General features: G+C 36.1%; 1 protein-coding gene across 1 annotated transcript in view; it reads left to right on the plus strand.

Annotated features, from left to right (window-relative positions):
- GMDS (GDP-mannose 4,6-dehydratase) overlaps positions 1 to 26,300 on the plus strand; it is a 648,894-nt gene that overhangs the window by 128,036 nt on the left and 494,558 nt on the right. The window contains exons 2-4 of the mRNA XM_017497517.1: positions 1,920 to 1,964; positions 9,103 to 9,190; positions 10,775 to 10,884. Coding sequence (XP_017353006.1) covers positions 1,920 to 1,964; positions 9,103 to 9,190; positions 10,775 to 10,884 — 243 coding nt within the window. The remainder of the gene's footprint in view (positions 1 to 1,919; positions 1,965 to 9,102; positions 9,191 to 10,774; positions 10,885 to 26,300) is intronic.

The raw sequence follows: 26,300 nt of genomic DNA on the forward strand, positions 1-26,300 counted from the left end.
AAAAAAAAAAAAAAAAAAAGAAGAAGAAGATAAAAGTGCTCAAGGTTTTAATGAATCACAGAATGTGCCCCTTGTGTGCTTAGCCTTACTTTCATTCTGCCTGAATTTATGCATGGCTCTGCATTAATGGAGTAAACACTCGCTTGGCAGGCTTTTCATTTTCAGGACCCATAAGGTGTTTCCAATTCCAGCTCTTGGTCAAGTAATAAAAAAAAGTTTTTTTTTTTTTCTCTCTCCTGGAATATCTGGTAAGAACTTTTGAAGCTCAAAGGGATATTTTAAGCCTATTCAAATAGAAGAAACTGAAGAAAAACCAAACATCCCCAACCACTTTTGAGGACACACATTTCCAGTGGTTGGAGCTTCCCATTGTCTTTTAGTCTGAATGAGATGGATGGGGACCCTCTAGTTGGGTGAAAAGTGGAGGAGCAATTATGGGATTGACTGCAAAATGTCTAACCAATCTATTTTCTGAGAGAGGCTGGTGACTTCTTATAGCACCTCCAGAATGGTGATTGCTGAACCTTTGACCTATTAAATAGTTTGATTAGATGTCTCTCATACTTTCCCTCCTAAAGTGGCACATGAAATATTGTAGATTAAATGAAGACCCCTACCCAGAAAGTTTTAAAAGGCAAATTAAGAACCAGTTGAGAATGTCTGTGTTTTGTCAGACACCTTCATTTTAAGGCAGCTATATGAATTAAGATTAATATAAAGGAAATACTTATTAATTTACAAAAAATGAATATCTTCTTTTTTAAAATGTTCATATGTGTATGTGCATAATAATACAAATCTGACCCCCGTCCCTGCTCCCCGCCACCTTAAAACCCTTTCAAGCCTTCAGTGACTTTCGAGAACCTTCAGTGTTAGCAGCCAGCTCTGGCCATTGCCTGGAAGGGCCAGCCCTCCAAAGGTACTCACTTTCCTCGATATCCCCTGGCCTTCTTTATTCTACTGTGGAGTCTTTTTCAGTAATGCCAACACTTCCTCTTGACAATAGCGCTTCCATCTCCCCAATCCCTCTAGCTCCCATCTCATCCTTTCCCCAGTGATTTGTTTTCTCTCCCTCTAGAGACAGAGTCTCCCTCTGCCACACAAGCTGGTGTGCAGTGGTGCCATCATGGCTTTCTGCAGCCTCAAACTCTCAGGTTCAAGTGATCTTCCCATCTCAGGCTCCCAAGTAGCTAGTTCCACAGGCATGAGCCACCATGCCTGGCTAATTTTTAAAAACGTTTTGAACTGGGCATGGTGGCTCACACCTGTAATCCAATACTTTGGGATGCCAAGGTGGGAGGATCACTTGTGTCCAGGAGTTCAACACCAGCCTGGGCAACATAGTGAGACCCTATCACCACCAATTTTTTTTTTTTTTTTTTTTTGTAGTGGTAGGGTCTCACTGTGTTGCTCAGGTGGGTCTCCAACTCCTGGATGCAAGTGATCCTCCTGCCTTGGCCTCTCAAAGTCCTGGGATTACAGGTGTGAACCCCTGTGCCTGGCCCCCAGTGACCTTTTTTAACAGCCCCCAGAATTGTAAGATTTCTGCTTTATGTTGCCATGACACCAAGGCATTCTGTCCACATATTCTGCATATTTCACACAACTAGTAAGTAGCAAAACCTAAACCCAAATCCATCTGATTGTGGAACTTTGTACTCTTTGTTGCTGCATATCACTTTACTGAATTTGACTTTCAGCCTCTGTCTTCTGTGGAGCTCAAATGAATCCTGTTTGTGAAAATGCTTTGTGTATGTTGGAACACCATGTGGTGTTTATCAACATTATCGGTGTTATTTTTATTTTAGGTTGCCATGATCCTTATGTAGCCTTTTCAATACTTTTCTCAAAACTCTTCATCTAGACCAACTTTCTGTACCACTATGAGACTGACATTTTGCAATTTTTTTTCTTCCCAGGATGGTTCGTACCTGGCTGAGTTCCTGCTGGAGAAAGGCTATGAGGTAGGTGACTCAATGGGAAGCAGGCGCAGGCTGGTGGGATTGCTTGCAGGCAGCGGCCACATGCTTCCTCTGCTGCCGTCCTCCTGAGTGTGTTTTCCACTGAAATGCAGATAACAAATCAGAATCCAGGGAAGAATGTGTCTTTGGGCTTGTGAGCCTGCCAGCCCATTGTGCTGTTTATCTGTTGGTGAGCACTGGTGGCTCCCCTGCATTCACAGTGTTCAGTCGCAGCGCACACTTCCCACATTCTCCGATAACGCAGCAGCCTTTTCAAGCTGAAGGTGTAACAGTATTCGGGTTAATTTATGATGTAATGTGTTTCATAAGAAAGTCCTACTCACAGTGAAGCCACTTAATTCAGAAATTACACAGAGCAATAAAAACCAAGCTGATCGTTGGTAAGCTTGAATGAAAAATTTACACCTGGAGGTTTTCCTTTCTAATAGGCAACCATATAATTTATGGAGCTGAAACTTTTAGGTTTGCTGCTTTTGTTGTTGAATTAACCATTTCTCCTTAAAAAAAAAAAAAAAAAAAAGAAACAAAGTGTTATATATTAATTTTGATGTGCTAAGTGTGTACACCTTAATTTTTTAAAGAACATTTTTCAGATATATATACATGTATATAAATTTGTGCTATACAGAGAACAGAAACCTTCACAGTGGCACATATGCTCTGATCTGCTTTGTGAATGTTCACATTAATAATTTAAGATTGTCTTTTTATTCTAATTGTTGGTACATTGTTTTAAAAATGTTCAGTTGGGGCAAATGGAAACATAACAGGAAAGAATTTGACATCTAAATGCCAACAGTATTTGAAGAAAAAAAGTCAATTTTCTTTTAACTCAGAATCTGAGAGCCTTGACTTTTTGATTTGAAGTAACAATAGATGTGTTTAGCACCCTTATCTAATAGCTAATGCTACATTTTGTGATTATATCAAAATAAAACAAAAAGAATTATGAAAGTACCTATGTGTACATATGTCCATATGCATAGATTGCTATAATAATCAAGAAAGAAATGCATATTCTACAGAGCAGAGAGTTTTAGAGTAGGTTATGTTTAATACAAAATGCTGGTTTTAGAGAAAGACCTATATTTATTCAGGCTAGATTAACTTAAGGCCTTAATATATATTAAAAGGAATAGCCTGTTGGAGAGATGCCCATACTGTGTTTCAAAAGTTTGGGACTAGCTGAGATGTTTACTGGCTAGAGAGGAACTAGTGATGTGGTTGTGTATTAAGTGAACCTAGAGAAGGAGCTGGCTGAGCAGAAATCACTGCAGTTGTGAAGATTGAGGTGGCACGTCAGGAGTGATGCTCAAAACCACCTGGGTGTTGAGATCTACTCTTGAGGGACAAGGTGGGCTGAGACTGGAGGTTAGGGTGCTGTTAACAGGCAGCATCTGTGACTAGTCTAGAGGAGGAGTGAGCACGGCTGTGCGCTGCAGTGATGGTGGACCCAGTGACAGGGCGAGTTTGGATGTGTAGATGGTAACTATCGTCAAGCACATAGTACTGTTAGTGTTACTGTAAAAAGCAGAGAAGCAGATCTCTGTTTAGGTGTCTCTCCTTAAGGAAGTAGTAGACTTCAGAAGACAGGAAGGCTGAGAGATTTGCAAGTAGATGTAACAAGAACCTAGGACTGCCTGATAAGCTGCAAATGTTTTTGTGGTATTTGAAATTATAAGAGCAGGTTGTATTCTGATACAAAAAGACAAAAGAAGCCCAACTTGGCAAATCACAGTTAATGGGAGGAGTTTATCACTGAAACAATGGTTGAGAGAGAAAACAGGTTTAGGAGAGAGATCCATAAACTGATAGAAGGAAACACAGTTGACAGTATAGCAGGAAAGTACTAGCCACAAAGCATAATCAGAAATTAGTTCTGTTCCTAGTCCAGGGAAGATGTGAACTCCCTGTGTGTAGTGGGAGTGTAAATGTGTTTTTCTGTACTATATTCAATTTTAATAGGCTGCTGTCCTCAATTTTAAGAGATTGATATAATTGGAGAATAAGCCATCAGGAGGAACCTGATAGTGGTGTGGGCTTTATGTTTTTATGCTTAGGTCAAAGTAAGTAAATGTTAGAATAATGTTTAAAATTGGCTGCATTGGAAAAGTTCCCTAATTTTCAGCTCCAGTCCCTGATTACTGAAGGCCAGGAGTGAAAGAATAGGGCTAATAGATTGCATGAAGTAGGATAAGAGAGGGACATACTTCATTACATGTGAACCCGGGGCGGGGGCAGTGGTGGTGGTCAACATCAGCAATTTTGGATGCCTACAGACTTCAGGCTGTCAATCTTCAGTGTGCATCAGAATCACTCAGAGGCCCGGTTAAGACACAGAGGGCTGGTTCAGGGCTCTGGGAATTGTTCTTTCTAACATGAACCCAGTCAGTGTGACATTGTTTGCCTGGGTACTACAGATAGAGAAACCACCACAACTAAAGGTTAAGATGAGATCAGGTGATTGATTGAATCATATGATGAAGGTGAACAAGGTACCCTAAGATTTCAAATGCGTGAGGCCTTGCTTCTCTGGGTTACCGTATTATTTTGAATAGATTCAAAATAATGGTATACCTTAGTTGTATGAGGTATACCACTAAGGTCAGGAACAACTGGGAACAACCTACTTGGGGATAGCAGAGGACAAACCAGGAACAGATAAACATTGTGAAGAAGAGGCTTGATGCTGAGGCTGAGTTGTTGTTTCTAGAAAAGAAAGGCACACTGGTTAGTTAGCAGTGGTAAGGCCAACTGTGCCTTTTGAAACTGGGAAGCATGGGCAATTTGGAGAGGCCACAGTCACCTGGAGGGGAGTGCTCAGGAGAGCAGGGCCAGGTTGGTGGGGTAGTGATGATGGGTGGTGTAGGCAAAAACAAACCCTGTGTTTGGAATTCATGTAGCACAGTTAGACGTACTCCTTTACTTTTTCTCAAGGCAGAAAAGCATATTGAAAGTGCAAGTAAGCTAACTTTAAAGCAAAAATAGGTATTTGCGAATGGCTTAAAAAGCAATTGCGTATGCTAACAGATTAATAGTTATGGTTAATCACTTTGTGTCACTTCACACACATTTAGATTCCTGAAGCCATGGGGCCTCGCCGTCAAAGGTGGTCTTTGAAATCCACACATCTGATCATGCTCTGAATGAACCATTTGAAGTGAAAAAGTGAAAAGTCTCTTCTCATTGAGAAGAGACTCAATTAAAAAATTTAAAGTGACAATTTTTAATGTTTGTTTCTTGAATGTTGCTCAGGATTAAATGTTAAGGAGAGCATAAGGAGAATGGATATAACACTCATTCATTCTTTATTATCTATAGATGTCATCTTACAATGAGGAAACCCAAGGATTGTTGGATTTTATGGACAGTCACCCTTTGATTACTCTATACACTTAACTCTACACATGACTAAAGTGCAGAGGATCATTCTCCTTTATCCCTGTTGACTAGTACAGAGCGGGGGGGTGGACAAGACGGTTAGCTGACTGTGGCAAGGGAGCCTCAGGCTGGGCACTGGACACCTGTGTCTCTCTCTTCCTTTGCCACTTGCATGCTCTGTGGCCTTGGGCAAGTTACTCAACCCCTCTGAGACTTAGTTGCCTTTTCTGTTAATGGGGATGATAAGCACATCTATCTCCTGAGGTATTTGGGAAGATTAAGATAAGACAGTACACGGAATATACTTAGCCCAGTAGAGCTCTGTGGGACTCATGGGCTTATTGATACAGAGGTATCAGAGTGACATGGGGTCTAATGTGGACAAACCAGTGGACACAGATCTTGAATTGGCTCTTTAGTTGGATTTATTAATGAGCATCCCTGAGTAGCAGGCATATTCTGTTACCTAGGATGCTAGAGCTGTTTGCATTTCTTCCTGTCATAACGGAAAACGGAGGACTGATAGAAACGAAGTTTTTATGAAAGCATATTGCAGTTCCAAGTGCCTTTCCAGCACCACCGTTAGCAGATAAGGCAACAACACACTTTTGTACCCATTTTCCACTGAGTACAGAGGAAAACCAGAGAAGTAAAGACGAAGTTGAACCCTTTAAAAGCTAAAATCTGAGGCTTTATGAAAAATCTATATTAAATAACTTGGTAACAGCTACAACACAATATATCAGAATTTAAAATAAAGAATAGGTAAATTGTGACGTGAAGTATCAGCATAAGGAAGAAATGGATTTAAGAACAGTCCAATTGTTATCTTTGGGAGATTTTTTGTTAGAACATGGAGTTGCTACACTTTCTCTCTTGATCTACGAGAATCCTTGAACTATTTTTCTTCTGGGTTGCTATCCCAGAAGCCTATATGCTTTGATTTAAAAAAAGGTGAAACTTCTATGGATTTCACTTTGAAACTATACTGAGTATTAGCAGGGTTGACCAAGTCTATGTCCTTTAACATTGCGACTTACTAGCTGTGTTATCTCAGGCAACGTCCTCGTTCATGGAATGGGAACAGTAATATTATAGTAAGGTTGTTGTGATGATTAAGTGATTTAATACGTATAGAGAACAGAGTCTGGTACATGATCGTTGCTGTGTAAGTGTTAGCTCTTGATATTACCTAGATAATTTGTACTTTTCAAAAGGTGAGTGACATTAACCATCCCTGTGAGCCATCCTGGCCACCAATAAATCTGGACACTAAAAATTTGAAATTCAGTGATAACAATTTTCCATTTTCTTGATCATAATTAATAATAAAACATTTCTCAGTTATATTACCTGATCTCACTGTGGATTTTGAAAGTAAACCAACTTTATTTTAAATGGAAAGAAATTGAAATTTTCCTTTTCATCACCTTGTTAAATGGGACATGAAATTTGTCAAACTTTCATTTAAGACCTCAGTTTTTCCGAATTATATTTTCTTTTTGAACTACTATAATTTTGTAATGATTTTGATTAAGTTTATATAAAGTCAGATTTAGCTCTTTTATCTTTTCAGTTTGGTTCCTAACACCTCATCTCTTTGTCTCCCCAAATCCTTATAAAAACAAACAAAAAAGCCATACCTACATCCCTTCTGTAAAGAGAAAGCCGCAAATCTCAAATTCTTAACTAGATTATGCAGTTTGCACACATTTTGGCTTGTCTTGACGTTTGTATTTCACCTGTCTCAGAAGCAGACAGACCCAGCTTTCATTAGTTCTTAGAATAATACCTGCTGTCATGGATTAAGCATTTGGCAGATCTTTCTTTCCCTGTGTGTACATACCAAATGTTGGAAGTTAGAGGAAATTAAAGCACTTGATTAAAAAAAAAAGCAACCATGGCTTAATGCTTTTGATTTTCAGTGTGACAGTAAAGTCTTGATTATGACTGGCTGTGCCTTTGTATAGTTGTCTGCATTTTACATGGAATGTGTCAAAATAGTTTAATATTTTTGTCAAAGCCTTTTATGTTTATTCCTAATAAATATATGTTAATAAATGGCATTTCTATATATTTATATTTTGGGCTGTTGGAATATGTGACTTCCCCAGAATCCAGCAATCCAGAGAAGATAGCCTAAATAACACTATTGTTATTCTTTTCATTGTCAAAGCTAAGCTAAATTACTGTTTTTAAAATATAGACATTCTTTTCTATTTAATAAAACAGAATTTACATCTGAGAAATCTTTTAGAAGTAACTTTGACAGTAAACACAAGTTTTTCTGTTTATAAGTATCTATGTGAAATACATACTTTTTGTTGAAATTAAGTTTATAGAGCAGTTCAACTTTACAATTAAGTAACAACCTGAAAAATTGGAGATCATGAAGTAGAACAAATTCTAAGCTTAATATTAGTGTTTTCTCCACTTCTAAATTAAGAAGTGGATATGTATAGCCAAATCTCAATTTAATACTTCCTAGGGTTAAATGTTGGCCTCATAAAATGTCAACCAAGTTTACAAAGTTTTTTCCCTAAAATATTTTCGTGTTTACCAACTTTTCTTGGATTTCGTTATTTTGTAAAATAATGTTGATGAGTGCTTTTCTCCCAAAGCAGCTAACCAACAGAATTATTAATTGTGGGTATGTTGTATCCTTTGCAGAAGTCAATTTCTCATGCATGCCATTTAAAATGATATTTCTTTCTGTTTGAAAGAAACTCTTATATTTTTATAATTTACCCTTGTATTTGGAATATTTGAGTCATACTAAGGATTAATTTTGGTTTGAAATAGACAGAAGCGATTGAGTTAAAATGTAGAAGTATATTCAGCTGCAAATGAACTTTTCAACATAAGAAGGAACACTTCTAAAATAAGTCAAGGATTAAAACTGCCACCAGTAGAACTGGAACTTGGGCAGCTTGGTGACATAAGCTGGTGTTAGCATTGGCAGCACAAAGGGAGCAATCTTGACATGAGAAGGAAGTGGGACCAGGTCTGGAACAATTTCTCTTATGTGTCAGACACAAATAGTCTTTTCTTCAATATCAGGCAAGTATGCATTACATTCCTGCTCTAGCAACTTCCCCTGTACCCCCCACATATGGTTCAGTCACGATAAAAATTTTTTTTAAATCCTCTCTTCGTTTTTCTTTAGGTCTTAAATTGAGTAGAATGTAAATGTTGTCTCTTACCCATGCTCTTTAACTTTCTGACTTTTCTACTTAGCTGCATAATAACATCTGCTGTCTGATTATATCTGTAACTCCAGAAATATAAGCAGTAGATGCAAAATGCAAGCTCTGAGGACACTGGGAAGATGTGATGGCCTTGTGCTCTGTGTTAAACAGACCACAAACACTGTTTTACCGATACAGCCTCACATGGTCTGTCTACAGTTTCACATGGAAGAGATATTTTTGTCAGCAGTTAGGCTGTAAGTGTGTGTGTTTGGAAAGGGAGACATTTGAGTATCTACAATTAAGCATGAAGTCACATAATTACCTGATTATGTTTGTTGAGATTGGCAGTAAAATCTCTGAGGAAAGACAGAGGTAGGATGTTGTTAGCTGGTGGGCAGTGGTTGGGGAGAAAGTAAGCAGTGGGACTATTTCTAATAATTTAAAGTAATGCTTACAAATAATTTTTTTTCAAAAAGCTAATCATTAACTAAAGAAGTTGTTTATTAGACCTCATTGCAGATTTATCTTTCCACACTGTAAAAACTCAGGTCCATGGGATTGTACGGCGGTCCAGTTCATTTAATACGGGTCGAATTGAGCATCTGTACAAGAATCCCCAGGCTCACATTGAAGGAAGTAAGTCATTTTCTTTTGCTAGAATCTTTTTCTATAAGGTGTTTTCAGATGTTCCTATGTTTAGATAAGGTGTTTTCAAATGTCATTTTTGCAAAAGCCCAACAAGTCACAATTATTTACCCATGAATTACTACACTGAATGCGATTTGCATATTTTGAAAACTTTCGCTGCTCACTGCCCTAGGCCATAGTGTCATCATGGTTTGGCTGTTAGAAGGCTATGGAGTAGGTGGCTTGGAGAGACCAAGGAAGGGCATGCCTTAGATCACCCCTCTGCAGGTGTCCCTATCCCCTCAAGTAAGAGCAGTTCCATACTGACAGTCCACAAACCTGCTTTTTATATTTGGTTTAATTTAATCAATTAACACAATCTTTGTACATTTAATTATTTTTTTAAATAATTTGTGAAGATAGGCCCAAAATAAATGGCAATCAAAACTGTTTTAAGTTACTGATTATTGTCAGTTTTTGCAATTGTTTTGTTTTTGTTAATTTGTCTGCATGTAGCTGTACAGTTTATATAGCTCAAGCAGAATGTTTTCCCGTTTGAGCTTATGGCAACTCCTGAGGTGGATAAGGAGACCTAGAGATCATTTTATAGTTGAAGAAATGGAGACAGAGGGGTTATGAGTTTTCCAAGGTTGCACACTATGAAGAAGGCAGAGCTGGCACTAGGACACAGGGATTTTAACTCCAAGTTCAGCCTGCATCATGTGGCCAGTTTTTCCAGCCAGTAAGGACAATGCAGTTGTATTGTAAACCATATGTGGTTTTGTATTCACCCCTCAACCCCTGAATATTTAAAGGTTTGGGTTATTCGTATAGATAGTGATAGCGTCAGGAAGATGATGCAGTTTTTTTTTTTTACAGAAAAGGCTTTAAGTCATTAAGCACATTGTCTTTGAAAATCATTATTTTTGTGCAAAGTTCAGAATGGTCCTGCCATTGGATCTAGATATAGATCAACCTTATGTAAAAATAATGAAAAGATCAAGTTAGTAAATCACCCATCCACATGTGTCAAATTCTTATACTAATGAAGTCAGTGTAAGGATCTGTTTAGATTTAGGAGTTCAAATACTCCTTGTCCTTTAATCAATGATGTCCCTACATCAGGCATTCATGCTGGGTTTAAGGATTGATATTTATAAGGTATTTAAAAGTTGCTAGATAAAAATATCTAAAGAACACCAAGCTATCTTTATCGTCATCAGTGTTATAGATTTGTTACTACAAGGTTTTCTTTTTCTGAATCTCATTCTTATAAAACAATTTTACAACCACCTGGAGCTCTAAGATATATTATTGTATAACATGGTCATGATACTATGCTTTAAAAGAAAGTTTGTCTGAGTTTACCACCAAAATCTTTTACAGACATAGGTAATATGTAGCTATCTTTCTATTATTTAGGTAATTAAATATTACAGTTCTATTCTTCTTCTCCAGAACCATCAGCACAACACTTCAATTTTGACCCTTGTTTTCAGATTTTCAAAATATTTGAATTTCAATTTTGATATTTTAAAAAGTTGAGCTTATGTTGTTTTTCTCTATCTAATAGTATGTTTTTGTATCCTAAAGACATGAAGTTGCACTATGGTGATCTCACTGACAGTACCTGCCTTGTTAAGATCATTAATGAAGTAAAGCCCACAGAGATCTACAACCTTGGAGCCCAGAGCCATGTCAAAGTAAGCATTTTCATTATGATTTCTCTGGCTGTGTTCTTGTGGTGTTCTGTATTTTACTGGTGTCTGTTGCTTCTCAGTGCAGTAGTATAACCACTGGTTGTCTTCAAGTTGAGTAATCAGTGTTAGTTTGAGTATTAATACTAATTGAAGTACTTATAGATTTTTAAAAAGTCTCTTGTCTGTTACTGAACAATATAATAAAATCTTACCACTAATACTGAAATAGCACGATTTGTTAATTTTGGGTTGTTCCTTATAGCCATGAACCCCATGGATGTGTTTTTTGCCATTTCAAATAACAGATTGTGAATTAAATGTGTTGTTAAAATATTGGAAGATGTAACTAAGTAAAACCTTTGTGTTAATATTAATTTTTGATAGTGGCTAACTTACTGGCCGAGGGAATATTTTTGAGTCCCAATAATATGTTAAAATTAGCTGAATTAACTTTTTAAAATGTGAATAGTAAAAATCATTGGAAGAAAGCTTTTTAGTCTGTCTCCTCCTCAATGTGGTATAGCTAATGTGGATTTTCCCCTCTATTCTCATTTCTGGAAGGAATCATGGTAAACATCACAGGCCCATCCTTAGGGTTCTAGTGATCTGCTTAATTCAAGTTTTTGTTGCTGTGGCCTCCTGTTCACATGAATGAGTGAAATCTGAAGTCACAAATGATACAAGTTCTATTTAGATACTTAGGATGGTTACTGGACTTTAGAAATAAAAGCAAGTAACTGTTAAGTTATAAGGAGTCTTATTTCAGAAAGGTTTTTTTTAGATGATTTGCTATTTTTCTGTATTCCCAAGTTTGCATATAATGGAAGCTAAATACCTATTCTACGTACCTTTGCTTGTTTAGGGAAGAAATAATGAAGTAGATAAAATGAAACCAGGTGGAGAACATAGTGAGAGAAACATAGCAATAAACTCAATCTTAGAACTGAGTGTCAGTCTTCATTATACATATCTCTTTAAAACATTAACCTCGAAGGACGACTACATACTGATGAATAAAGACCCGCCTGTGATGTCGATGAAAAAACTTTTTTTTTTCTTAACCTGTGATGATTCTGTTCTATATCTGGACTTTCACCAAAGTCTGTGAAAGGTACCAAGGTGTTTAAGTTAGAGCAGACTTTTTTTTTTCTTAATCTGTGATGATTCTGTTCTATATCCGGACTTTCACCAAAGTCTGTGAAAGGTACCAAGGTGTTTAAGTTAGAGCAGAGCTATTTTTCTAAATGATTCTCCGTGTGTTTTTTCATTTTGAAAAGTCTTTTATGCATACTATGCTTGAGAAATTACATCCCTTCTTTCCTATAGAGAAGCAGTGACTCTTTACTATTCCAGGAATGAAGACTTTATTTTTCCCTAATTGAGGCAGTCAGTCTATCTTCCACATTATAATTCATCTGGCTGCTTCTTGACCTTCCTGGCCAGCCATGAGAGTATCTTCCAGACAAAACAGAATGTTTTGGAATGAACATTCTGTTATTCAGTTTTCTTTAGATTAAGAAGTGTCCTTTGTAATTGTAGATAGTTTATCACTTCTAGGAGCTATAAATTGTAATGGAAGATGCAGAAAAATTTTATAAACGTTTATTTATAGAAGGCCTTCCCCCTTGTCATTTTAATATTAAATGGGCTGATTCTTTCCTGTCTCCAAAACGTATTTATAATTCAGAAATATGATATAGTTGGTTTTCTTAGTTGTAGTGAGCATGATAGTGTTTTGTTATCATTCTGGTATAGTTGTACTATAAATAATAGAAAGCATAGAAGATGGAGTTGATCCCCTCTTCGTTGCAACTCGTGAAGTTTATCTGTTTTTATTGTATTTTGGCTGCTTTTCTTAAAGGTTGGTTAATGGACAGAAATAGTACTCTTAAGTGAGAATTTTGGTTTGTAAGGTCATTTAATCTTCCAACAAATATTTATTGAGTACATACCTCATGCAGGGTATCATGCCTGGTACAGTGGAGGACAAAAAGTTGTGTCAGATATACTTCTGCTGTGGGGGTTTCAACTTTAGTAGGGGTGATTTGCACAAATGTCTGGTTCTTTAGAGGAGATTAAGAGAGAACTTCCGTCTGAGGGTATTATGGATAGTGCAAGGTGGAATTGACACTGGCCTTAGTGTTGAGGTATAGAGAGGTCAGGTACAGACATGGTGGGAAACTAATAATTGAAATGGTGGTAGTAATGTAAAGCAAAGAGAAGTGAAACAACTTGGGACATGTTTGCAGCATCATGAGCATTCTAGATAAGCTGAGCAGAACCAATAGGAGAAATGTGAGATAAGGCCAGGCAGGAAACTAGGCTGTGCCTGGGCAGCCTCCCTATGTTGTGAACAGTGGGGGAGATCTATTCAGTGATGACTTTTAGAGGTAAGAGTCTAGAGGTAGGGCTTAAGAAGAGCTAGGAAGTTGCTGGATGAGGATGGTATCACTAGAAATGGGGGTGGGGGTGAGAAATGAAACAGGATGCCAGGTGGGGCTGACTCCTCTGTGCACTGATGTGGTCACTAGAGAAGAGGGAAACCCAGGGCTCCAGTGCCCAGGGGACCAGAGGGTCAATGGTGCCAGTACTAGAAACAGACATTCAAGGAGTAACTGTGGGAGTGGGGCTGGAGAAAGAAGCTCCCTTTTGGAAACATTTTACTGACATTACTTGAAGGACATTCAAGGGAAGCAGGTTATAAGGTAGCTTAAACTATGCTATGAGTTTTGAGAGAGATCTAGGGTACAGAGGTATATATTCAACTCTCAAGGTCTTAAAGACGCCAAGTAGTAACTGGGGAAAGGTAGGTAGAGGACTGAAGATTGAATCTCGGAAACATGCCTATAGTGAGAGGGTGGGAAGAGGATGAGTAGGGCTGATGACAGGAGTGGAGGAGGCAGAGGGTGGGATTGTGCCATGGCAGTCAAGAAATCTGGTCAGTGCAAGGAAGAGGGGATAAGGCGACGACCATGAGGTCCAGGAAAAGTCATTGGCCTTGCCAGTTAGGCCAGTGAGGATTTGCAGCTTTTGAAAGGAACATTTTAGGGACCTGATAGAAGAACTTAGCCAGAGTGCAAGGGGTTTAGAAGTTGAGAGGTTATAAGGGAAATGCAAATTGAATGCATTTTTTTTTCCCAGAGATTTTTATATAGAGGGACAAGAGAGAATATGATAGATACAGCTTACAGCGTCATATGTGGGTTGCTAGGCCTCTCTTCAGAATCCCTGATTCTTTAGGTTGAGGGTGGAGTCTTAGAACTTGCATTTTTAGGATGTGTCCAGATGATGCTGTCCCTCTGGTCTGGGAACCATACTTTGAGAACCCTTGTTCTAGTGTTTCAGGTTTCTTGGTTTATCCATATAGAATATGTACCTTAAATGCATTCTTCTTAGACCTTCTCCTTTAATGTATCGATTTTTGAGTTTGATATAAAATAATCCTGTAACTTACCAGTTAATGACTCAGTGAGCTTTTAAAGCCCAAAACTACATCTGCAGTCAGAAATAATAAGAATGGAGAGACTCTGATATATGTTTATACCAAAGTTCTTCATATTCAGAAACCTCTTTTTCTGAACAGTACATAGTCTGAGATAATAAATACTTCTCAAGTACTTAGTATGAATACAAAGTCCTCTTAGGATGTCCTTCAAAATTCCTTGTTCCATACCGCTGTTGATGCTGTGATCTGAGGACAGGCTTAGTCATGGCCAGAGTGGGCTTGGGTAGGGGACTGGGATGATGGTGCCCTGTGATCACAGACTGCTCTTCTGCTAGGCTGCTGGCGGCATTCTACTGTGTTCCCTCAACCTCTTCAAGGCTCTCCATGGTGGGTTGCAGTTGTTTGATTTTTTTTTTTTTTTTCTAGTAGCTTGTTAGGGAAGGAATTAGGATAGAAAAATGCATATTTTATTTCTTTTGGTTAATTTATCTGTATTAATCAGCTTTGTAAAATTTATTGTATTTATAGATATATTTAGACAAAAAGTTATTTCTGACAGTGTAATATTTGCCATAAAATTAATTAAAATAAACTCGTGATTTGGTTTGGTGTCCTTTTGAAAAAAGTTTCTAATATTAGCACATATTTGCATTTAATTTTGAATCTGTGACTTCTAGACTGGGTATTGTTTGTTTTGGCTTCTGTTTGTACAGAATAAAGTCTCCTATCACTCTCACTTCCAGTTAATTTGATGTGGGCTATGGTATGCTAAAAGTAAGGAAAATAAAATAATAGGAAGTTGGTCTGGTTTCCTGTAGGAAACCAATGAAGATGAAATTGGTTCTTGGAATAAACCCACAACAGTCTGGGAAATACTGACTGAAGACATTTTTCTGAATCATAAACAGAAAAATTATGACTCATGAAGTAGGTCATTGAAAGGCTGGCTTGATCTTATGTGGGAGAAAGTGAGAGATGACTGAAATGTACTAGTTATTAAAAGAAGTTAAACCTAGTATGATGACATCATCCAAGTAGGAACAAATTATCCAGTGTGTAGCCTTGCCCATTTGATGGAGAAAATGTTTTAGAAAGCTGCTTTTTTGTTGTGGTTGTGTGGTTGGTTGGTTTGTATATTTTTTGCTGTGTAAGTAATAGTGTTTCTTAATTGTTTAACATTCATTGCTGTCCTGATGTTCGATTTGTCCCCCAATTCTTGCAGCATCTTTAATAATCTGAACGTGACTTTCGAAGTAGTGGTGTTTGTGAGATCTCTCTACAGTGAACATAGTGCAATATTTTTTTCTTTTGTCTCACAATGCCATGTTGGAATTGCCTTGATTTTTCTTGAAGAAATGACAATTATTCCATCGTGGAATGTGTCTTTAGTGGAGACAGAAAGTCACTTAGTCTTCCTTTTAGTTTTGAGAAGGATTTTCAAATTCTTTCTGTTGAATATCATGAGTATGTCTTTCTTTCACTTTCTGTTACTCAGATGGAATAATTCCATACTTTCTACTCTTTTTCTAACCCTTTAATTATCTGTATTACTTTCCTTTTCAAGTCTCTGTGTAAGTTATTTGTTTAATTTTGTTTCAGGACAGCTAAGAGGCATGAGTGCCTGGGAGGTAAACCAGGGCGTGATGGAGTGGCAGGAGCTGAAATTTCTTTTCAGTGCGAGATGAGTTAGCAGATTCTGACTGTGGAAGCCCCAAGGAGTTGAGCCTAAACACTCCTCCATGTGAGACTTCAAGCTTGGGACGCCAGTCAGGAAGCAGAGTTGATTGGGAGTCAAGGAGCTAGTGCAACAGTGACCTGGCACGAAGTTAGAATCGAGGAGGGATGAGACAGAAAAGCTAGTTAAATGAATGGATTTGGGAATAAAAATTGTCATGGGAATTAAATCTGTGGCCCCTGGGAAAAGGCCTAAGCAGCTTATTACCCAAGCTGGAGAATTGTCATCTCCAGTGACATTTTCCTGGTGGTTTTGAGAGTTGAAATTCATACCTTAGTAGCTGACCCCCATATTCATCCCCAGGAAGCCTGCACCTCTTGGGGCTGTTTTAATGGGGTGGGGGGGGGCGGTGAACACATACACTTGGAGAATTGCATTATGGTGGGGAAGGGCAGTTATGGAAGGGAGGGAGTCTATGATTGAACATCTGGTTAGTGCCTGACTAACCCAATTATAGAACAAAACGAAATTGCAACAGCGTGGCCCTTTACTGTGTAATTACTGTAAGGATAGGGGGTAGCCTATTAAAAACCCAGAGCAAACAGTAGAGAAGGACTGTTCTTCTGTATTCTTATTCATTCATTTATTTATTTTGGACCCTGGGGAGCCTGACAGGGAGGTGTGAGTAGAGCAGGAAAGTAAGGAGTAGGCAGGGAACATAGCTATTGCTGTTAGAAGGAAAGAGAAACTGTTAGAACATCCTTAAACATGGGTGAGGACCTGGCCTACGGCCCATACAATTGCATATGTTGGTGTTCAGTAAGTGAACGTGTGTGAATACAGCCGTCGGCCCTTTACCAGGCCCTGTGCCCAGAAGATGCAGTGGGGAGGCACTATGACCACTACTGGATTAGATGATGTAAATCAGGGATATACATCACAATTCCTGGGTCACACTCTAAAACTTCATATCCAGGTCCACTCCAGACCCTGGGTCTGTGCCTTAAAATCCTGCTTACTAGGCGACTCTGAGAGGGCTCTCAGCCTTTTTATGCCTCTGTTTTCTCATCCATGCAGCAAGCACCTCCCTTAGGCTGTGTTTACTTAAGACATGATTGTACCTGTGGGCCTATGTACGTGGACTTGACTGTAACTCTTTTCCCCTAGATGTCTGCTTGTCTCATTCCTTTAACTACACCTGAACTTGAGCATAAGCTTCTCAGTAAAGCCCCCTGACCATCCCTTCTGCAATAATACCTCTCCTGGGATTGGTCCCTCACTACCCCAAGTCCTGATGAAGGAGGCAAGCAATGAATGCAGTGGGCACAGGGGAAGGAAATGCTCATTAACTACTAGTGTCCTCCTTCACTTCAATCCCATTGTGCTGCCTGCTCACAATGTAGTCTCACTTGAGGCAAATTATCCGGAGAAATGGATGGGCTAAGGTTACATGGTTAATGTGTCAGTCCTTGCTGTTTCTGCCTGGAACAGAGGACTGTCATTTGCCTTAGCTGCTGTTCGAAATGATTGCAAGAAAGTCTTCACCATTCAAATGACTGTGTTTCCTACCACCAAAATGTTAACTCGCTATGACATATCCTAAAGAAGAAGGTGATGTTTTGGATCCTTTGTTTTTTAATAGATGGGTTGTAGAATTCTAAAGTGGCAGAGATTTTGGCAAAGAGCCAGCCAAGCGCTTATTTCACAGGTGCTCACCTAGCTCCAACCACAGATCTGATGCCCCTCTCTCTTCCTGTCACACTACTAACTAAGAAGACCTAGGCAGGCTGTGTCATTGAGCTATGAGGGGAAGATACCACAGGACTCTGATGCTCTCAGTTTGACCTCTCTTGTCATTCTCACTGTTTACTACAGTGAAATGAAGTTTTGGTGTGGTAAGTTTGAGTTAAAAACATTGTTCTTCCCTTGCTGGAGGGAACCGGTTATAATTAATACCATTTGAAAGAATATTTGAATAGCTGGAAGATCCCCAAATTCAACAATGCCAGGTGCAATATTAGCACATCAGTGATACTAATATAAAATTAATATATAAGGAAAACAGAAATCCATGGTACTCACTCATCAGGAATGATCATCATCTTTTTGGTTAGAGTAGTACAATTTAATTCAATATAAAATTTAAAATTTTAAATACCTATGTCATGGTGGTTTGTAAGTTAGTTTCCTTAAACGCTATGAGAGGTGAATAATATTTGCTACAATTTCTTATTGAAGACATTGTTAGAATGAGCACCTTGTTCCTATGCATACATTTATTTTTAAATGAAATTGTCAAGTCAGTTATATAAGTATAATGTGAATTAACCTATTTTCTAAGATTTAAAAATAAATTTTTCTGATTTAGCACTGAAAATACATTTTTGTCCATGTGTTAGTATACACAAACTGTAACTCCATATTGGGTCTCTGAAGATAACTTATTTTGCTTAGTAGATCTATGAATCTATATAGCCTTTTATGATCTATGAGTTTTAAAATTCATTGTTATTTTGTCATATTTCATTCTTAGTTGAGCTTAGAGCAACACAAAGTCACTCTAGTTTGTTAGCAAATTATGAATGTCCAAATAATAAAGATTCCTTATGAACAGGATGCTTTACTTGTTAAAGAGCAGTGAGTACAACTTTGAAAGCCTGAGTATTGATAAGGTGTGTTTGCTTTTATACCTAATATCCATGTGTATACTATTAGTGCATTTTGTTTCTAGAAGAATTAGCTCTCTTACAGGTAAAGTGAGTAGGTACTTGGATCAAAGACTGGATGCTTTTAATCTCTGTGGGTAGATAGTGTGGATGGAACAAACCTGTATGTTCAAATAACGTTATGGTTTTGTTTGCTTTTGTTCTACAAGCTCCCATTTCTTTCTGATCAGTCCTGTTGTCCCTTTACCTTTGTGGACACAGTCCCCATGATGTTTGATACAGTTTGTAACCACTTTGTTACAGGGCAAAATTGCAATACAAAACCTTTTTCATTTTATAATTTCATGTTTATGTTTAGAGTGAATAAATGCCACGATTGTAAATATGCCTGGTGTATTCCCATGGTTCTTAGGAAGAAGCTGAGCATTTTTGACTTTGTATTCATCAGAGTAGGCAGGAGTGTATGCTGTTAGTGGGTGCCTGTGTGTCATCTGGCTCAAATTCTTCTTGGAAGCCTGTTGTAGATTTGAGCAATTGAATTCAAATCTAAAACCACTTAAAAAGTCCTTTATAGTCCATTAAGAATTTATATGAGAGAGAACACTCTATGAAAGTTCTCCTCTCCCTGTTCAAACAGATTGTTCTGTTTTATTAGATCTAGGTGGTATTGTAATTTTGATAACAGCTAATAATGTTTGGAATTTTGCTTATAATTAATTAGTAGACCACACAAAGGTATGCTTGTTGGGTTTTCGCCCTTAATGTATTTATAAATAGTGGCATGTTTACTAAATAAAATCCAAAGCAGCAGCATTTTAGTATTGCAGCTATTATTTAATATATTAAGCTAAAATTAATGCAAATAGCTAAATGTACATGTTTACCATAATATTAATTTCTAGATGCTATTTATAAAAATGGGGGGCGAACAGTAAGTTAGTAAATATATTGTGAGTAAAACTTTCACTGTGGATAATTAATGATGAATGGAAACTGTTTTTAGGATTTTTTTTTTTTTTTTTTTTTTTTTTTGCGGGAACACAGAGCCTCACTCTTTTGCCCAGCCTGGAGTGCAGAGTGCAGTGGCACCGTGTTGGCTCACTGCAACCTCTGTCTCCTGGTTCAAGCAATTCTCCCTCAGTAGCTAGGATTACAGGTGCCCATCACCAGGCATGGCTAATTTTTATATTTTTAGTAGAGACAGGGTTTCACCATGTTGGCCAGGCTGGTCTCAAACTCCTGACCTCAGGTGATCTGCCTGTCTCGGCCTCCCAAAGTGCTGAGATTACAGGTGTGAGCCACCATGCCTGGCCAAATTCTTAATTAGTTTACAGCACGTAATTTACATAAATTAAGATGAAGACATACATGATACTTTGTTTAGTACCATAATGTGTCTCCCTCACCCCAAAATTTGTATGTATATTTAAAAAATTAAACTTAATTCCTCTTTTAAAATACCTAGCAAAGCTTAAGATTAAATATGATTTCTACTTTATCCTTACATATAGGTAGAGCTTATAAAATTTGCTTTGTTAAAGTTGGATCCTTAAAGTTGGTACGGTAAAATAAAATGAAACCTTTTCTAGTTCAAAAAATTTAATTCATAAGAATTTTTTCTGCTACTTTCTACTGTAAATCATTAATTGGATACCTTACGAGTGCCAGCAAGAAATAAATCATATGAAAATTGTTTCAAGGTATCAGGTTTCTATTTTTTGAAAAATGTCTAACATCAAAGATGAGTGATTAGTAGGTATTACTTTTACTTTTTAAAAAATTACATAATATGTTCATAGTTTGGAAATGTTAATTTAAAATGTAATCCACAACATATTTAAATTTGCTTTATTTATAAAAAACCACGCATAAAACGTTGGTTTGGCATGTTAAAACTGTGTTGTTTATCATTAGAAGACTAATTCTTTAGAAAATATTGCATCCTGAAAGATTAGCTCAACTTGTGTTGATAATTAAAATGAAATGTTTACCAGAGAAGGGGAATATTGTGTTGATAGCAGTTACGCAGTTATTCTAAATGAGAGTTGATAGAGAAGAGGCAGCAGTTTTGAACTTTCTTATGCTGTTTGATATATCAGGGTAAAAAAAACAACCTTTTCCTGAGTTTCCTTTCTACTCCCATTTCATACATTTCATTGGTGCCAGGTTTTAATTTTTTTAAATATATAACAGTAAACTCTTTTAGAAATTAGTGGTAATGACAACAAAATAAACCTTTTAGGGACATTCTTCAAGACTGTCAACCCACATTATTAGTATTGTTGGTAAGTAACCAGTCTTTACCTTGACTGCATGGATTAATTGTTAAATGGTGTAGGGGGCAGGGTTTTTGTTTGTTTGTTTTAACATTCCCATATGGCTCACACTAGAGTGCCTTTCTGTTTGTTTGTTTGACACTAACATATCTTAGGACAATTCAAGCCAGTATGGTCAGTCCTAAAGGGGAGGCCGAGAAGTTCTTTAGTATGGTCTGATAGATTTTTCCATCTTCCCTAGAAAGGAAGTGTTTGAACATTTGACAAAGGTTATTTGTTTATTATGTTACAATATTTGAGTTACTCGTTGTTTAAATAATGTGAGTAAATAATTTTTTATCTGTTTGCTTTTCATTGGCTTTATATTAAATATTATGAAAGTATTTTGGTGTAGTGATCATTTCATTCTATCATTTGGCAAGGTATTTAGATTGTAATTTAGCAAAAATTAATTTATCTTACTGGAATTATTTACTTAAGTGACTTAAAATTTCAACTTTGTTGCCTTTTCTTTTTCAAGCATAAGTTCATCACATTTGCCAAATCAACTAAAATTTATCATCAGCAATAATGGAAAAAATCTATTGGTTGTTTTCAATAATATTACGGCAAATAATGTACCTTCAGGTTGTTTTTCAGTTTTATAAATTTGCTTCACAGAGAAAGAAATGGAAACTCCTGATAAGAAGCTTTTACATTTGAGTAGGGAAGCAAAGTATTCCTAAAGCTTCCTTCTTCATCCCTCTAGATTAGAGACATGATTGTTTTTGAAACTGAGGAAGTTTCTGGTGTGTTTAAGAATGTTGTGCTCTTTTATACACATAGATGGCAGCAAAGAATTAGACAAAGGGAGTGAACCTTGAAGTTATAATGAAAGATGAGTGACAGTACAAACTGACTCCATCAGCGTAGCTGACTGTGTCCCATACTTAAACATAAAATAAGAAAGAAAGCTATTATTGATAACACAAGAATATAGGAGAACGAAGAAGTCTCTGAGGAGCTATAATACCCTGAATTTCTGGACAAATCCCAGGTGGGAAAGCTTAATCTTTTAAGGTATGTCATCCACTCCTGTAAGATGATTGAAATCAGCTAAGATAATATGCGTGTCAAAATAAAGAGACAGCGAAGGGCTGAGGGGCGGTAGGGCAACAGGGAAGTAAAAGAGAAACCACGCACAAGTTGCAGCGGCAGGCAATAGCCTGCTGCCTCGGGCACTGTAGAGTTTGGCCTGCATGTCTCCTTTTTAGTTAAGCAAGTTACAAAGAGGAAATGTCAGTCCACGAATCAGGCAAACATTCCATGGGAACATTTGCTCAGATGTCAACATTTTAGAAAATAGAACTGTAGTCGATTATGGTTCAGCCCCCACACTGGATTTTTGCTGTTAAGTGCATAAGTACAAGTATATTTCTTAATGCATTTGCTATTATTACCAAGTCATTTTATGTCTTAATTAGCATTCCTAAATAATGACATAATCACTATAAAAGACGACACTCATCATTATAATTAATATTTAATATGTGTGTGCTTCCGAGGACCTTTCTGTGGCTTCTAACAAATTTCCAAGGTAATTTTCAAGTTTTAGAATTGTATTTGGTGAGATCACAGTCATGAGGATCTAATGAAGTAGAATGATGTTTAGTAGAAACTGAGATTCGGAAGTGAGTTACAGAAAAGCAATTTGTAACATGTCCTTAACAATCCCATCACCTCAGTACCTTAGTAATTACAAACAGAGTAAGAGCTTCTTAATACCACTAGAGCACTGCTAACATTGTTTAGGAAAACATTTCTCCTACCCTCTATTTTTTTTTTTTTCTGGTCTACTCTCAGGCGTTTTAGTACCACAGACTAATCTCTGTGTCACAAAATTTATTCTAAAGGTGTGTATAACAACGTGCTTAAAAGCAATATCTGGCAAGTCTCTCTTGTGACAGCAACTTATTTCTCACATAATTATTTTCTTAGTAAATTTGATATCTTAACAACCCCTTCCCTCATTTCTGAGTTCAAAAAATAACACTTAATATAATTTATTTCTCATACTGAATAAAAGCTTACTTGAGAGTATATTGCCATTCACCCTCTAGCTGCTCTCACCAAATGGGGTTAGAAGGGAATGTGGTTTGCAAGGGTAGTAGGTGGTTTCCAGCATCATTTGCTGTGTACTCTAATGGGCCTCAATGTTGTTTTAATGAAGCATAAAACATATTCTGGCTGCTGCTTGTTACTTATTAATGATTAATTGGTTATATTCTGTCATATCAGTAGAAAAAGGATATATATAGTTTTTCTGTTAAGCATTTTACTGTGTTAACTTTAATTTGTATGCATAGATATTATCTATGTTACTCTAATGTTTTTAGTAGTATAAGTGGTTTGAAAACAAGAACAGAGAAAACTCTGATCTCTAAACAAACACATAATTCTGTGATTTTGTGAATTTTTAATTTAATTAAAGGGAATTTTATAAGTTTGAACTTTCATTATATTTCTTAAAACCAGTGTAAGATGATTGCATTAGTCACAATTACATAAACATTTCATTATAAGTCATTTTTGAGATATCAAATATATTTTGTTTAGGGGTTTTAGATTAAAAGGCTATTTAAAAACAACTTTTAATCAGAATATAATATGTTTTGCAGGTGACTGTGTACTTTTTCTTTTACACTTTTAGCCCCTCTTTGGCAGTCATTAGAGTTAGACTGTGACTTTCTTAATGGAATAGGATTGTGCAGATTATTTATGTGACCTTTTCACTGCCACGGTTTTCATTAAAAGGACAGTATTGCAACACCATTTCCTTCAATTGCTTGGTTTCAAAAGAATTGTGTCTCAAGCAGGCAAATCTAAGTGATTTGTGTTCCTTACTAACTGGAGAATATTGTTTTAAAACTTTTTTTTTTAAAAAACAGTGTATTAATTTTCTTCATATTAGCACTACAACATTTATTTTCCTTGACAATATTTTATAAATATTTTGCATGAATAATTAAATGTTGGTTAATTAATATTTTTCTCAATTTGCTTATAGCCTTTTAAATAGGCTTTTAAAAAGGATATACTTTATAGTTTTTGATGCCCTTTTTAAACTGTAAAACCAGTTTTTGTATGAATTATAGGGGATTTCAATGTTTTATTGGCGTTTTATAACCAATTTTAATTTATGGTAGCTTTACATTTGTTTACGTGACTATATTTTACAAAATCTTAGATATTTGAAAAATTTCTAATATAATAAAAGCTTAATTAATACTTGCCATATTTGTCTTTCTTAATTATATTAACTTTCACATAGTTAATTAAATAGCATTCCTGTTGATAATAAACTAGAGCACACACTATTGAGATTATATTATCAAAGTTTTGTGCTTACGATAGATTTTTCTTTATGTGCAAATTGTCCTTTCTTTTATCCGATGTAATATATTTAAATATATATAGATACTTTTAAAATTATTTAAGTTGATAGATGATAGGATATAATCGAAAAGTATATTTCCTCATGTGGCCATTGTTTTTCATGAAGTGTTAATAGTTAGTGGAAAAATTTATGTAATGTAAATGCCCTAAAGTTCAATTTTGGCCCTAAATTAAATCCCCCTCCTTTTTTTTTTTTAACAGGTTGCGTCTTTATTTTAGATAAACACATAAGTTCATAAATGTATTGCTCGTAGTTTGTATTTATTTCTTGAGGAATGATTTCAGATAGATTTGATATACTTTCTCTCATTTTGTGGGAGATTTTTTTCTCTTTCTCTCAGTTTCTTACTGGGGATTCCACTTATCAGGTTGAACCATCTTATATGATGATGAGTCTTGGTGGTGCAACTGTGTTGGCACAGAATCCAGAGACTAATCCATAAAACAGTTACTAGATTTTCATTGTGTGAAACATTAGCTTGTCCTCCCTTTTTCTTGAGGTTTTTCTTCTGAAAAGCTTTACTGGAATTTCATTTTTTCTTTTCTTTCTTTTAAGTGTTTTCTACTATGCTACTCATTAAAGAATTAGTAGTTATGTCACTTGGGAAAAGATGTATTTTAACTACAACAGAAACATCCTGGTTAAACCCTTATCTTGTCAGAGATTTTTAGTTGCTAGCCAGTAACAAACTGTTCTTTATAATGTACCATAAATTACATACTAAATGAGTACTTTCAGTAAAAAAATTTTAATACAAAATTTTTTGACACTTAAATGTTCACCTTTTTTTTTTTTTTTTTAAAGAAATCTCGGTAATGTCAGGTCGTAGGGAAATAAAATGTTTAATAGAAAAATTGCAATTATATCTTCTTTAATAATAAGATAGAAGTTAATAAAGTTTTGACTAATCTTACTCATTTTCTTGCATTCTTACAGAAAATATTAGTACAATTGTAAACTTTTAGTGAAATCAGTTCTTTGTAAGAATTATATTTCTATGTGTAAAACATCTATAAAACGAGTGCCAAGATTTAATCCTTGCCTTCACTTTTTGGGGACGTTTTATTTTCTCCATTGTAAGTAATCTTAATTACAGATGTTAGCACATGACATTTTGTGTAGTGTCCCTATCACATGTTTATTTGAGTTTTTTTTAACATTAGCTGTATTATCTGGTGCTGTGTAGTATTTCGACTTGTCAGTAGTATAGATTTTGTTGCTGTCATTTCCTTTTTATTAATAGTCTTCCATTTATATTAGTCAAGCTTAACGGCATATGTTTTTTGACACATATAGAATATTTTATGGAATGATCTGTAGTTTATTTAAGTTGTATTGTGACTTTAGACCTTTCTAATAGAGCTTTATAAAATAAAATAGTTGGTTGCATATACAGATATCTTATTGAAACATCAGTATAATGATAAAAATATTGATTGTTGCAACAAATGGGATATTAGAAGAACACAAATGTGGCTACCTTTTGAAAATTTACAAGTTACTTATCTCTTAGGAATTTGTAATGAATCCAAAAGATAACTACAGTATTGACACATGAAATGATAATTTCACTATATTGACAGTTTATTTACATTTCTTTAACCCAGTTTTAATTGTAATTATTCTGTGATTTAAGCCTCATTGATTTATGTTTGATAGGTATATTGAACTATAAAACCTTCTAAATTCTAACTAGCACAGGGTACTTTCTCTTTGTGATGAGAAATTAAAGGAATTAATCTTGTCAAAAATTTTATAATCATGTAAAGCAAATTTGTGAGCAAGACATATAATCTCTCTGGGCCTCAGTTTCTCCATCTGTAAAATAGGATGTGAGGCTTTGGGAAACAGGAAAGAGTTATATTGTATGTTCTCCAATTCTCTTTCAGCCCCCAAATTTTATGATTGTCCAATTTGTTTT

The sequence above is a fragment of the Cebus imitator genome, unplaced genomic scaffold, assembly GCF_001604975.1.
Source record: "Cebus imitator isolate Cc_AM_T3 unplaced genomic scaffold, Cebus_imitator-1.0 Scaffold231, whole genome shotgun sequence".
Taxonomy (NCBI): domain Eukaryota; kingdom Metazoa; phylum Chordata; class Mammalia; order Primates; family Cebidae; genus Cebus; species Cebus imitator.